The sequence below is a fragment of the Podarcis tiliguerta genome (genome assembly GCF_965153285.1).
Source record: "Podarcis tiliguerta genome assembly, chromosome: 7".
Lineage (NCBI taxonomy): Eukaryota > Metazoa > Chordata > Lepidosauria > Squamata > Lacertidae > Podarcis > Podarcis tiliguerta.
The window spans coordinates 54340635-54356264 of record NC_139540.1 but is presented as its reverse complement, the minus strand read 5'-3'; the positions used below and the strand labels follow the sequence as shown (position 1 = coordinate 54356264).

The following is a 15630-nucleotide window of genomic DNA, read 5'->3' as shown; positions in this document are numbered from 1 at the left end:
ATGGATAAAGGGAGATATGCCTTACTGCATGGGCTGTTTGACCTGTTATTATATACAGAATTTTCCTTCTCCCAACTATTATTTACAAAGTATGTCGGTAAACTCTATGTTTATGTTTATTTTAGAATAGCAAAGCTACAAAGTGAACACCACTTCTACTATATATTCTAGGTCCTTCTCTAATATACTTAATAGGTCTTGCCCTATACTTAAAGCATCTCCTACAAACGCTTGTGCAGACTGCAGCAACCTGAAGCTGTTTTCAAACTACCCTTACAGCAAGAATTTGCTTATCAGTAATCCACAGGTACATTGCAAGTGTGCTAATTAATGTCATAAAACTAGGGGAGAAAACAGCTGGTGAATGCTTAGCAAATAATGCCTTAGTAACTATTAACAATGAAGATTTCTCAAAAAGAGCTGAAACTTGACAGTGTAATCTTCAAACAACTGCAGCAGCAGAAACACCACAAGTCAACAAGCACTGAAAATCACAGGCAAAACAAGTTCAATAGGAGTATTAGAGTAAATTTTAAAAGTAACTATATTGACATTATACATTAGGGAACATAATCTTTGTACTGTACAAATATTTTCTTTGTCAAGCTGCATTCAGGCTTCCTTTACCCTAGTTTTATAGCAGGTATTAATTTGCAGGAATATTAATTAGCAGATACCAGGTATCAGGAATAGGCTAGAACTGTGACACAAACCTGCGATGTGATGTTAAGAGTCACCGCATCAAGACCAGCAGATAGCATACTCTGAGTATCGGCTAGGGTCAATGTGACACTACCATCTCCTCCGACTCCTGGTGATGACATTACTAAATTCTGAGCTGGCTGAGACATGGGGGGTGTTGAAGGAAGGTTCCCACTTGATGCATTAAGCTCTGTAAAAAGGTATGAAATGTCAAAACTCTACACATAATTATCATAATTTACTAGTTGGGAAATGTGCCACTCTGCCTAACACTATGCTTTTATGAATACTCATGGCTGTCCACTTTTCATAACATGTTCCATGTAGACACTACAGGCAGCAACCATTTTATGTGGGGATTCTGTTCCCGGCCGCCGTGCGCATCAGTGGAGTGGTAGTAACTGTGCCACGCCCCCATTGGACCTGCCTTCTTCCGGGTCCAAAAGGACCTGCACATCGGTGGGCCTAAAATGGTTCCCACCTGTAATAACTTACAAGTGGAAATTGCTCAGGCAGGCTGAAATAACAGCATTTTAATAACAGTACGAAACAATATGAACATAAAAGTAGCTTACAATGCCATTTTAATGGAAAAATCTATTAAAGAATGTATTGCAATTGATGGAAGGAGCAAAAAAGGAAGGCATTTGTATGACTTGGGCTTCAATGAAATCAGGCGTTTTTGAGAAACCAGTTCTCATTTCTGCACTGAAACCGCTAAGCCAGAATATAATAAGATGCCACAATACAATTTACTTGAAAGAAATTATTAAAAGCCTACCTGAACTACTATTCAGCACCGGGCTCTGAGAGAGGAGTTGATCATTACTTATTGTTAATGTAGCACCTGCTGACTGATTATTGATTGTTGGTGTTGCAAGTCGTAGATTCCCATTCAGTTCATTAGCTCCAGAGGAATTATGCTGAATAAGATCCTGGCCTAAATGCAAAATTGAATCTATAAGCCAATGAAGATCTGTATTTGCTTCTGCATTTTTTTCATATATAAAGTTAAAACAGGAGATAGAGGAAGAGTTAATATGCTATGGAAGATAAATGCCACTACACCAAAGTGTGTGGATATCTTTGAACCAAGGCTTGTGAAGTAATAAGCATATATTATTAGACAAACAGAGTGACTTTACACACACAAAATGAGTATAGTTTACTTGCCAGATATGGTAAGGGTAATTTCTTGAGGGGTTCCTGATGAGTTTGAAGTAGTTGTACTAGAGGCATGAGCTAAAACATGGCTCAGACTCGAATTATTTATTGTCAATGTAATCTCATGCTGACCATTTGAATTTGAAACCATACCCTGTGAAGTCATGACCTGAGACAGATCCTGTGAACCTAAACACAAACAGGGTAATAATAATAATAATAATCAGCAGCCAAACTTCAATATGTTAATATTTACTGTTGTGATGCCTGTTCCAAGATAAGCAGAAGGCACAGCAGCAGGTCTTAAACTGGCATGGCCCAATTATTCACAAAAGCAATATAAACAATTCCAGGAGGAATCACAATGCTTGAGAAGAGATGGTGTTCCCAACTTCGATGCAGATTATCCTATGTCTTGGCAAGTAGCCCCATGCACTTGTTTGGAAGTAACTGAATGGGTAGAAATCCTCACTCCCCTTTGTCTGTAGTTGTCAATCTCTCTTGCCCCTGTATACAGCCTCATCTGCTTCAGGGTGCTAGCAGACGGGGGGCTAGGAGAGGCCTTTGAAAAAATTTCTCCAAATAGTTAGCCCACTCAGCCACTTCTATGCATGACTGTACATGCAAATAACTCTTTAAAAAGAACCCAATCACCCTATTTATTCAGGATAATGATGCATCATATATTAAATGATTTAAACAATTAGGGAATTAAAAATACATAAATGTTCCTCAACCAGGAACATGTTTAATTTAATTTGTGTTTTTTTTAAAAAAAATCTTTATTGATAGAAATACATGGTTGATCAGCATTTGCCAAGGGCAATAATATATTTGCTCTTAAAATTGAAATTAATATTTATATAATAAACTTACAGAAAAGATGAGCAAAATAAATTTAAACGTGGAATAATTCTGGGGGGTTTTAGCAACAGAACCCTTCAAAATGGAAGTGTGTGCTTTTGTATCATGCTTACCAGCAGTGTTCGTAGTCAAAACAGCTTCTTGCTCAGATATAGGTCCTATCGTCATATTTGCTGAAGAGGTAACAGTGGGCTGTAAGGACAAGCTTGACAAAGGTTGTATTACCACATTTGCTGGCACTGAACTATCTGCTGTCTGGAGGGAGGTGTTCTGAGTAGCCAAACTGGGATCCCCAGTTAGCTGCTGGGTCAGTACGTTACCCTGCTGTAGCGTCTGCTGCAAAAGACTGGGATCAATCTGAAAAGAAAATGAATATAGGAGATGCAAATAGATGACACCTCTCCACAAAATATTTTAGAATTTATCAGAGAAAGTATTTCCCCATCTTCGAAGTAAGCTAGTTTTAAGTAAACTCTAACCATGGTAGCAAGAGTTAAGTTATGAAATCTAGTTTTTGCCAAAGCGTGATAATTTGCACAGATTATTAAGATGTTTTCTATTTACAATCACCACATTTGCACATAATGCTAAGCCCCCCCCCCAAATGGTTTAATAAGCCAGGATATGCATGAGCAGTTTATATACAAAGGCAGTCTCTTTGCTTTTATCTGTGCAATACTTACTCTTTATTTGTTTATAAAAGATAATACAGGATAAACATACTTGTAATGTAATGTTGTTGATGCTGGTAGGATCTATTCCAGATATTTGAACGTTTGGTCCAACCAAGTTAGCAGCAAGCTGTAACTGTATTCCTTCAAGGGTTGCCAAACTACCATCCGTCAAGGATACAGTTAAATCACCTCCAGCTATAAAGGAAAACAGTCAAATATATATATTGTATCCTTTATTTTCAGGAAGCCATGCCAACAAGTTCTATCTTCTATGGATAAACATATCACATTCATAAGCAGCCCACAACAAGTGCTTGTAAACAAAGATAATTGCCCCGCCTTTCTCCTCTAGTTCTCTCTGCCCGTCCCTTTCTTCTATCCGGCATATCTAAAAGCAACCGATGTAGATGGGGGGGGGGAAGAGTATCAGGTGCGGGGCAACTTTAACCAGTTCCCTTCCCCTCCCCACTTTCCCTTTCACAGCTAGGTGGGCAGACTGGCTAAAGGATGGGAGCTCTGTTTGAAGTCACGTCACCTTTTCCCAAGCCAAACCTTCCCTTTGGCTTACTGGGCCACTGAACTGGGGCAGGTAGTGTGGGTGCAAGAGGAACGTACATGCAACAGCTCCTCAGACTGATCTTCGCTGCTGAAGCCAAGTGAGCCAATGAGGTGCGCAATGAGTGAGCCAAACCTGTTAATCTCGTCCGAGCTGTGCCTTGTTCAGAGCATGAACCATAGTCCTACTTCTTCCTTACCAGGTAATACCAACAGAAAGAGGCTTTAAACCCCAAGCAGAACAACGACAGTGTTTACCTGACATTGAAGCAGGAAGTATAGCCTGACCAACGAGACCTTGTGGAAGCAAATTTTGGTCAAACTGGCCTGTCAGAACAGAATTATTCATGATGAAAACATTGGGATCTGTTGAGGATGAATTAAGAAGGTTTACTGGCTGTAGTCCCTCAGCCGGAGTGCGAGGAGCAGGCTTCCTGGCCTTCTTGGCCTCTGGTTTAAAGTGACACTGTATGTGGGTCTTCCTCCGTCCAGAAGTTCGAAACCTCAAGTCACAGTGCGGGCATTTAAAGGGTTTTGCTCCAGTATGTAAGCGCATATGCACTTTCAGACTACCTTTTGTAGAAAAAGAATTGCTGCATACGTGACAACTGAAGAGCTTTTGACCTGGAGAGTAAGAAAACAGTCTGATGTCAGTTGAAAATAAAGATCCTAATCTCTTTACAGCTATGTCCCACTGCAATTCTGTTGAGCGTGTACAGACGAGGCCGCTGTCAAACATTGTGTCAGAAAATTGTGTCCCTACAAGTTCCTGTCTTCCGTTCCCAATCCACTTTCCACGCAGAAAGTGAGAAAGGACATATATTTCAATGTAGGGTGTCCCTGAACTTATGGTTTAAAATATGAACAGCTGTAGCAAGTGTTTAATACAAAAGTTTTGCACAAGCCTGATAGTCAGCTGATAAGAGCTCCACATAAATAAAAAAAAAAGATTAAGTATGTACTGTGATCGCAGTATCCAAAGTCATCTCCCACAAATGCAGAGATTTCAAGAAAACAGCTCCACCTGGCTTGCTGAAATTGCAGCATGCTTTCAGTGTGTGGCAAACTGCTAGAAATATGCATGCACATACTGTCTGGGGAGGGGAAATGGCAGTTCCACACTAGTGATGGCTGCATATGTATAATGGGTTATTTTTCCTCAATGGATTTTCCACAGTAAAAAAATATATCTGATTCATATTTTTTTAAGTACAGGCTGCCATTTTGATGACGATGACATCAGGTGGACAGTGAGAAAAGCTAACATGCATTAGCGGCACCTGTTCCACAATAAACCTCCATCTGGAAGCACCCTTCAACACTAAAAACAACAACCACTCACTGCTGTAATATTCCATTAAAAACCCAAACACCCCAGCCAGATTATCATCCTAAAAAATTCAAGTGTTTTGATGTTCCTGGGGGTTTTTTCACCTGCACATTTCATTAGAGAGTTGGAATTATAAAACATCTTGCTTACCTGTGTGTGTTTTTACATGGCAATCCAGAGTAGACTTTACAGTAAAACTCTTTCCGCATTCATCACATTTATATGGTTTTTCTCCCGTATGGATACGCACATGCCTAGTCAAAAATAGTTGTTCTTCAATTACTATATGCTTATGCTAATACTGTATGTTTATCAATGTCTGCTGGCCAACACCAATGTTTACAAAGCAATTAAAACATCTAGGTCTAAAAAAATTGAGGAGCATTGAAATGTGGTTTGCTAAGCAAGTTGAAAAAACCATGTTTGGAAACATTTTCCAAGTCCAATTATACCTGGAGCTACTAAGCCACAGATTTTCATTTAACAAGCTTTTCATAAAATGGCTGCAATCCAGGGACCACTTTAATTTATTTAAAACATTCCTATACCACCCCTCATCATAGCAGATACCAGAGTGGTATACAACTATATAGATAATAAGCTATTTGAAACCCATTACAATTAAACACTAACATCAGCAACCATAATGAAAGATAACAAATTAAAATGTATTAACTTGTGCTGAAAAAACTGTAATGCAGATACCAGGTGGACCTTTTTAGGGAGGGCATTCCAGAAACAGGGCACCATCACTGCGAAAGTCCTATGAGTAGGACTTCAGACACTTTTAATTTGAACTGTTGCCTCCCATTCCATATTGCAAGCTACATTTGAAACTCCTCCACATTTCAGAAGTAGATCCAATGTGATATGAACAGCTGCTACTAAGAAATCAGTTAATAAACAACTTGGCATGCAATAAATAGTGGAATTGTTTAGACTGTGGTCTAAATGATTGAAACCGAGCCGCAAAAATAATGTGCTTCGTGTGTATTCTTTAGCTTTGGGGTGGCAGGTCTTCTTACCTGACTAAATCACTAGGTTTTTTAAAGCTTTTTGGACAGTAAGTACAACAGTTGGCATATTTTGGCTCGGCTTCCATTTCTGCTTGCTTGTCTTTGATTTCACTAATTCTGTCCTTTTCTGCAGCAGATTGGACAAGAACTTTTTCAGAAACAGTTGCGCTTTCTTGTGGCCTGATTTTTGCAAGTTCTGCTGTTTCTTCCTCTGTGAAAGTGATAACACCAGGTCTAGATTTTCTAGAAGATGTTCTTTCAGAGGTCTCATCATCATCTTCTGCATATTTCAATAGAGAAACAATAACATGTTATAGAATACTTTTAGAGGCCCATTAAAATAATCAAACAACCTCCGTGAACATCACACTGTTTAAATATCAAAGTGATTATTCATGCATATGGGAAAAAAACTCACCTCCTCCTGCTGTTTCTCCACCTGATGCTGCCGTTGAAGACACAGTTTGATGCTTTTTCATGTGCTTCTTGCAGTGAACAGTAGTTCTGAAACTTTCATCACAAAATGGGCACTTGTATGGTTTCATGCTCATGTGAGTTGCCATATGTCTAGTAAGGCTTCCATTAGTAGTAAAGGATGTATTGCAAATACTGCAACTGAATGCTTTAACACCTGAAGGAAAAAGGACAAATAGGCTTTCTGGTGATCTAACAGAAAATGTTCAACAATGAGTCAGATTTAAGGTGCAATTCCAAGCACATAGCAGCGACTTGCTTTCAATTTGTTATTTGACATTTTTATCCCACTCTTCCTCCAAGGAGCAGAAACAGTGACTGGCCCAAAATCATGGAATCAGCTTTATAGCTGAGTGGGGAATGAAATGGATTCTCCCCATTTTTAGTCCAGCATTTTAAACACCACACCATATGCTCTAATTTAGACCATTTTGAAAGGCTCTTCTACTAATAACCATTACCCATGTCAAATGAATGGGATCTCCATATCAGAGGCAGTATACTTTGAATTCTGGAGATGGCAATGACTTATATGTTTTGCTTTGGACTGCTCAGCAGCAACTGTTGAGAACAGAAAGCCAGACTACATGACCTTTGGTTTAATTCAGCAAGGAAATTCTTACACTGACATGCTCTTCTTTTGGACACAGGAGAATTACAAGGCTTAAAATGACTAGCAAAAGAACCAAATATTACTACTGCTTTATCACCTGTATGTGTCTTCTCATGAGATTTAAGAACCCCAGAAGAAACAAATCCTCGTCCACACAACTGGCATTTATAAGGCTTTTCTCCAGTGTGAGAACGTACATGTTGCTTCAAGTGGCTGGATTTCTTGAACCCCTTGTTGCAATATTCACACCTACAAAAATGGAAGTTCAGTTGGAATGAAATGAAAAGTCAACTTTGATGATGGCCTGTAAATAAATATGACATGACATTGCTTCTTGGTTTACTGCTAGCAACAAATGATATTATACAGAATTGTAGTTCATGAATTTACGACTTAAATGTTTCCCAGTGACATATATTCAGCCCATAAACCAATTTACATTGCAAATCTGTGTTTACTCAGAAGTCCCACTGTGTTCAGTAAGAGAGTGGACTTTTCCTTTCAACAGCTACATAAGAATGACCAAATGTGAAGTTCAAAAAACCTGTAAGAACGCTTGCTTTGATCTTCATTATCTTCCAGAAACTGAGAGCGTTGAGGATGCAGCTCAAGTTCTTGTGACTGATCTTGAATCAGGCGGGTGGTCTGGGAAGCAAATATTAATTTTTCAGTTGTCAATACAATATTAAAATCAACTCACCTAAACATGTAACCAGGATGGCTAAACTCTACATTTAACCAAGTAGAGTTGTGTGGCAATAAAATGGCCTACTCCTAAAGGAAGCTTGTCTTTAGCAAAGGTGACAGATTCTTTATTCGTCTTCTTTTTAACTCCATTTTACTGTTGCAGGTGGTGACTATAGAACAGCTGACGTCTCAAAGGTCCAGTCACCATTTCCATTTCCCCCAAATGTCCTGGGCATTACAGGTCATTGTGGGGAGGCAAAATGTTCAGTTGGTGAAGAGGTACAGCTCTTCTCTCTGAAGTAGCAATATCTGACCTAAGAATGAAAGTTCCACAAAGCTAAAAAAACCCACTACAAACCTTTCAAGTAAATACTTACTACATTAATAGCATCTGGTGCAGGAACCTGAAGTAGATTTGGTTGGTGGTAGCTTGTTGAAAGAGCTTGGGATTCAAGGGTGCTTGAATCTTGAAGCTGCTGTACTGCTGGAAATTGATTTTGCTGACTGTAGCCATCATTAACAGTAAAACCTACCAAAAGACAAATGAATAAGCTTTATTAGGCGTGAGGTTATTGGGATTGTTTTTGTTTTTTATTATGTATTTTGTGTTTTTATATTGTGATTTTATCCTGTGAAGCACCCTGAGACCTGCAGGTATAGGGTGCTATACAACTTTAATAAAGAACAATTTATTTATTTATTTATTATTATTATTATTATTATTATTATACAGTACATAACTCACACTCATCCATTACAATGCAAGCAACTCACTTTCTGCAAACTGTAACAGCTCAACAGTACGATTCACCTAGCAAGAAGGGATGTAAGGAAAACCTTGTACCAATTTTTAATCATAGATCCATTGATTTTTAAATCATAGATTGAACATGCCTTTGCAAATTAATAGATCCTAAAATCCCTGTCCTCCTTGCCATGGAAGGTCAGAGATTTGGAGTCATGATAGTGGCACCAAAATGATATGGAATTTGTAGAGCTTAATCCTAGGTGTTGCTGAGACATAAGCCAATAGGATCAAACCATAGCTAATAAAGAACTAAACAATGGTAACTTATGGAAAGACAATAATAATTTCCTTTTCATCTACAAAAAAACAGCAAAAAAAAAAAGAAACTTTATTGGCATCCAATAAACAGGCACAGCAATAAGGATACTTACCCCCAAGTTTGCCTTCTTTTCAACTATGTTCTCCACAGAACACAATTTGAAGTTTCCTTAAAAAGTTTCAATTAGCTCAGAGCCATTCAGATTCTGAATTTAATGTTATGTGTACATGTGTCTAACAGGTTGACCCAGCTTCCTTTAACTACATTGGTTTCACAAAAATGTAAGACTCAGTACAAACAATAACAGCATAAACATTATCCCAAACTAATTCCTATTCCACTATATTTGTGCCTCTTCAACATGAAGTTATTTGCTCCTCTCATAAAATTTATGTTATACCAGCACTTCACATTGAAAAAAAAGAAGAAATTTAACTGAATCTACTGCTTCTCTTCTTTCATCGGAAGAAATGAGTTAAAAAGACTCTTCTTAAAAACCGAAAAACTTCCTTAAAAGAATCAAGTCTTCAAAAAAGTCCCAACCCCTATGGTTGTAATTCGTGGGCAATCATTTAATTTTATCCTGATTCAAATTTTTAAGCTGTATTTTAATCAATTGTTTGGTAGTGTTTTAATGTATTTGATATTTGATGTTAGCCACCCTGAGCCCAGTCTTGGCCGGGGAGGGCGGGGTATAAATAAAAATTTACTTACCTACTTACTTTAAAAGAATCCTTCCAAAAGAATTTAAAAATTATAATGTAGCACCTTAGAGATCAACTGAGTAGTTTTAGGTATAAGCTTTTGTGTGCATGCACACTTCTTCAGATACTCTGAAACAGAAGTCACCAGACCCCTATATATAATGAGAGGGAGGGGAGGGAATGGGTGGTTGGCTAATGGGTATGGTAAGTCTGTTAGTGACTGTTAATGACAGTTAGTCCCACAAGAAAAAGAAAACCAAGAGATTTTTTAAAGGGACAGTACATAAAGGACCAATAATCGTTTTAGCCTGTGTAATGGGATAAGAATCCAATATTGCTGTTCAGACCAGGTCTCTCCATAGTTTTCAGTGTGGTAATAAGTTGCAATTCAGCAACTTTTCTTTCCAGTGTATTTCTGAAATTCTTTTGTAATAAGACAGCCACTTTGAGATCTTGTATTGAATGTCCTGGGAGATTGAAGTGTTCTCCTATTGGTTTCTCTGTTTCAAGCTCTGGGAGGAAGACCTTTCATAGACTACAGCCAGCCACCCAATCTTAAACTCCTCCTCACCCACAATAATACAGCAACCAAACTGAACATGGAAACTGGTACCAGAGCCTGCAATAAACCCAGATGTCAACTTTGCTGCCACATACACCCGGGTAATACCATTACCAGCCCCAACAACATCAAACATACCATCTCAGGCCTACTTAATGGCTCATCTTCTAATCTTCTAACATAGTGTACGCCATCAAATGCCAGCAGTGCTCTTCAGCTGTCTATATTGGACAAACAGGCCAAACCTTACGCCAAAGGATAAATGGACATAATCTGACATCCGGAATCACAAGACAGAGAAATCAGCAGGAGAACACTTTAAAATTTATTTTAAAGAACTACAGTACTTGATGTTGGTCTCAATGTTCTTAGCAAGGTGTTCCTCAAATTATTTTTTTAAGCATCCCTTACACTTGCACTTCTTTTGCCAAAGTTTATATTCCTTTTTGTTCTCTTCATTTAGACAAGACTTCCATTTTTTTGAAAGGAGCCACCATCCATCACAACCACTGACTCCATTTCAGAACTATCTGCCAGCCAATCTAGGGGATAGGTATATGTTCCTAATGATCAAATTGCCCACCACCAGGATCCCTCCACCCCAACCCCCAGAGAAATATCCTCAGCACAAGAGGATAGCTGCTCATCCCCCAAAGAATGAGTCCCTTTCTAAGGAGCTGTTTCCCTTTTCCTCAGAGTGATGTTCTCCTTCCCCGAGACCCTCCTTCTCCCTGACAGCAGGGGAACTATCATCATGGAAGGACAATGCAACTATAATATCAGACTTTCATTTTCCTATCTTCCGAGTAAAAAAACAACTAAGAACAATGAAGCACATATGTAGACAAAGAGAGGGGGTCCATCAAGTTAAACACATGTTTCTATATAAACCTACCTGAGATTTAAAATTTCTGAATGGCTCCAGGAACATCAAATAACCTTCAAAGAATAGGAAATCTGTAGAGAGCATTCCAAGTAAAATAGAAATCTTGTACAATACAGATTTTAAACCATGCTTTGTCTAGCATTACTTAATACCTTACATTTCTATGAGATGAATACTTTATGATAAAAAAGAAAACTTTCCTAAAAGAAAATAATTATAGTTTCACAAATTAGATTGGCTCTGAAACTCCTCTCAATCGGATCACAAGCACCAACCTTTTTCTGTAGATGTGATGACATTCTGGAATTGCAGTCACTGTGCAGCTGAATACTGTTGAAGCTTTCAAACATTGCAAAAACGTACTCATAGGTCACTTTGAAAAGTATTATTTAGACATTTACTAACCTTGTGATAATGCTTGCTGATCAAATGATTGCTGTGCTATAGTCTGCTGCTCAAACTGATTCATATTTTCTTGCAGTGCATGTTGGGATGTCACAAATCTATCTGGAAATGAAATGAAATGTGAAAAATGAACATAAGATTTTACTGCAGTCTATTAATTTTCAGCTTTGTATTCTTGTTATAAAAAAGCATGCCTAGGCACTCTGTTGTGGTACCCATAACCCAGGTTTAAGGTATCATTTAGCTTCTAGCTGTCACGTCTGTTTCTAATACCAATCACGTTCACTGAACGAGCTGCAGCATGGGTCTAATGTGACTTTCTTTCTGCAATGAAAGGAAGGTTCACAGAAAGCCTGAAACTCATACTGAGTTGAGATTTGTCCCCAATAAATGATGCATTAATAAGACCATTCATATCACCACTCAGCTACTGCTGCAGCTTTGCACAGTAGACTCACACACAAAAAATCAGGTTCATTAAGCCTAATCACAACATTTAAGGACAACTGCTAAACAAACTTCCCTTTAAACTGACTTATTTACCAATCTTTTCTACTACATTTACCTTCCTCTTGACCAAGTGGTTGATCCGTCAACTGTGGCCTCAGTTCAGTTTCCTCAGAGTCCACAACCTGCTGCTGGTCCAAATCTAAAATAGTTTCTTGATCTGTTGTGACAGCTTCAGTTTGCTGCAGCTCTTCACTTTCAATCTCAACTTGCATCTGAGTAGAAACATGAATGCTCTGCTGATCTACAGTTGTATCATCAATTGAAGAAGCTTGCTGGTGCTGTTGCAGCTGTTGTGCAAGCTCATACCTGAAAGAGGAAGATGACAGTTCTGTTGCACTAACAAAATATGAGGTTGACAGTAGGAGCTGTCTGTATATCTAAAAAAACCTCAGGATAACAAAACAACTTAGTTTGTATTTGACTACCTTCCTATCTTCCTTCAATCATAGCAAATTTCCATTCTGTTCACGTGCAACAAAATATTACTTACAAAATGGGCACCATGTTGCTGTCCAATCAGTGAGCTGCAAGGACAACTGGTGGCACTGACGCTGTTAGCTGAACATTGAGATGGGTCCCACACTATGTGGAGAAGTCCCAGACCCAACATAGCTACATTTTCCTACTCCACCACCCCAAAAAATACATCTGTCAAATGATCCTCTGTGCCCCAATATAAGATTGCAAAATAACACTAGACTGGAGACAGGACCAAGCACTGGGCAAAGGGAGATGTTACAGTTGTCCAGCCTAGTGCTTCCCTACCCAGTGACAGGCCTTGAACATGTTGGGTTTTTTTTAAATTAGTACCAATGTATAACTGCTGGGGCCCTGACCCTTGCATGACCAAGCCAAATGCTGACACCATGCCAGCCCTAATCACTCATTTAGAAGATGGTTAGGAATTCATTATTGGCACCCTGAGAAGATCCCTTAAAATTCCCAAACTGAAAAGGTTGGCTGCCCAAGCAGACAGTAGCAATACAAGATCAAGTGCTCGTGGAAAGCATACAGTTAAAATGCACGTACCTGTGAGTTTTCATGTGTTTTTTGCAGTTTAATGAGGTTTTGAATGTTTTCTGGCAATATGGGCACATATATGGTCGAAGGTCATTATGGATGCCCATATGCCTCCTTAGACTCCCGCCAGTTGTGAAAGCCCCGTTGCATATTAGACACTTGAAAGCTTTCAATCCTGTGTGTGTTCGGATATGTGCTTTCAATACTCCAGCAGACACAAAGCCTCTTCCACACTGAGAACATTTGAATGGTTTCTCACCAGTATGTGATCTTAAAAAATAAATAAATGCCAAAGTGTGACGGAAGGAAGAGCAAATGTTCAAGTTCAAGATTATTAATGATCAGGTGGAAGAGGGGCACTCATATAACTGTTCCCAAATCAGCAAAACTGATTTGTAAGCGTTTTATTATACGTTCACAGTAGGACCTGCAATAAAATGCTGCTGAATGAAATGCTGCTGTTCCAAGTTTCAAGCCTTTCCAACCCGCCCCCTCCGCCTTCCCCCACAAAGCATCAGCCAGCGTTTTGTTCCCACTGAACATGTTTGGTCCTCACTTAACTGTTTTGATGTCTCTTTTCTCCCTTACAGATTTTTTTCTGAAGGGTGTGTGCATGTGTACATGCTTCTGTAAAGCTCTGGGTTCCTCCAATCCTACTAGTATGTTCCGAATATGTGTAGATGGTGCTAATATAAAGGTTAAGGTAAAGGGACCCCTGACCATTAGGTCCAGTCGTGACCGACTCTGGGGTTGCGGCACTCATCTTGCTTTATTGGCCGAGGGAGCCGGCGTACAGCTTCTGGGTCATGTGGCCAGCATGACTCAGCTGCTTCTGAGGAACCAGAACAGAGCACGGAAACACCGTTTACCTTCCCGCCAGAGCGGTACCTATTTATCTACTTGCACTTTGACGTGCTTTCGAACTGCTAGGTTGGCAGGAGCAGGGACCGAGCAACGGGAGATCACCCCGTCGCGGGGATTTCCTTCTGATCGGCTCTGTGGTTTAACCCACCGTGCCACCCGCGTCCCTTGGTGCCAATATAGCCACATACAAATAAGCACTTGGAGAATGAGTTTGTTATTAGTATACAGTCATACTAAATTACATTATAACAACTGGAGCTTTTTAATGTATAAACCTAAAAGTAATTGTTTATTCTACAGCGATAATTATTTCCAGTTACAGGGTTAAACCCATAAATGTGTTGCTACCTAGCCCAAGTTATAAACATGATGCTGTACTTTTATAAATTATTTTATCATTACTGCTGACTGTTAAGGAACTATCAGTGGTTCAAAGAGAGTAGGGTGGAATAAGCTAGGCATAATGCATCATGGTTTGGGGGGATATAAACTTAGGGGTGCCAAGCACTAGCGTATAATAAAATTATATGATGTAATAAATTACATTATTATACCACTTATTTATTTTAATATATTTATCTAATTAGGGTATACAGGGCACCTCACTATTCGCAGGAGAAAGTCAGCACTATTTAGGGAAGTGAAGATTCCCTCTTAATCTCACAAAGAAAAAAAAAATACACTCTCCTGCAGTTCTGTATTTTGTGCTTTCTAAACCTTAATGTTCTATGCTTTTGGAACGAAGGTGAAACAGCAAGTATATTGGCAGTATAGCAGCACAGGACAGATGTGAGAATACAGAGAAAGAACTATTTCCTGTTCTTTAATTTTTAGAACATTCTCTCAACCACCCACATCCTTGCTCTAGAATTTACCGTATATGCTGTTTAAGATGGCAAGACTTTTTATATGCTCTATGACAGTAATAACATTTATACGGCCTATCCGCTTCATTCACAAAATTATTATTGAAGTAATTTTGGAAGAACTGGCTATTTCTTGGGATTGGCTGGATAAGACCTGTATAGAGAAGGAAAGAAAAAGACGGATCAAACTGAGACAGTTTCAAATACTAAAACAATTGTAACACCTAACAGCAGCTGTTTTCAAATTGTCATGCTCTTAGCTTAAGAAACTGAGATGGACAAGCTTCAGCCGCCCACAACTGCTTTGCTCTTCACATGAATTGTGAAGCATGTCAGGAACCACACTTCCTATGGTTAAGGGCTTCCAAAACAGCCAGAATACTGAAGCCATCTTTAAATCATGGCTCCGTGTTCTGGCTTGCTTAGAAGTAATTAACCATAATTCCCAGTCTGAATGCAATGAGAAGCTCTGGTTAACTGAGGCTTCCTGGCTTGATTATGTGTTTATAAGAAGGGAGGAGTAACATAGTTGCATGCAGGTGCCTGACCTTTGTACCTATCTCAGCATATTAAGCCAAGATCCTGATTGTCCAAATACAGCCATATTCTTGCTCCTAAATGAAATGCAATTATAAATAAAATGTAATTATTGTAATTATACCCTTCC

The 15630-nt window shown here is 38.9% G+C and overlaps 1 protein-coding gene and 1 long non-coding RNA gene across 5 annotated transcripts in view; one reads left to right on the top strand and one right to left on the bottom strand.

Moving 5' to 3' along the window:
* LOC310681466 overlaps positions 1-11473 on the top strand; it is a 250213-nt gene extending 238740 nt beyond the window's left edge. Inside the window, exon 2 of the long non-coding RNA XR_014513330.1 lies at positions 10361-11473. This is a non-coding gene — a long non-coding RNA (uncharacterized lncRNA). The remainder of the gene's footprint in view (positions 1-10360) is intronic.
* Positions 1-15630, bottom strand: part of ZNF236 (zinc finger protein 236) — a 44810-nt gene that overhangs the window by 7862 nt on the left and 21318 nt on the right. For all 4 annotated transcript variants that reach the window (XM_083449129.1, XM_083449132.1, XM_083449131.1 and 1 more), the window contains exons 13-28: positions 14973-15117; positions 13243-13503; positions 12269-12519; positions 11704-11805; positions 8457-8608; positions 7937-8037; positions 7490-7641; positions 6724-6936; positions 6315-6585; positions 5440-5543; positions 4218-4583; positions 3454-3599; positions 2844-3087; positions 1876-2055; positions 1484-1642; positions 714-892 (exon numbers count right to left, since the gene is read on the bottom strand). In XM_083449129.1, the coding sequence (XP_083305255.1) occupies positions 714-892; positions 1484-1642; positions 1876-2055; positions 2844-3087; positions 3454-3599; positions 4218-4583; positions 5440-5543; positions 6315-6585; positions 6724-6936; positions 7490-7641; positions 7937-8037; positions 8457-8608; positions 11704-11805; positions 12269-12519; positions 13243-13503; positions 14973-15117 (3026 nt within the window). The remainder of the gene's footprint in view (positions 1-713; positions 893-1483; positions 1643-1875; positions 2056-2843; positions 3088-3453; positions 3600-4217; positions 4584-5439; positions 5544-6314; positions 6586-6723; positions 6937-7489; positions 7642-7936; positions 8038-8456; positions 8609-11703; positions 11806-12268; positions 12520-13242; positions 13504-14972; positions 15118-15630) is intronic.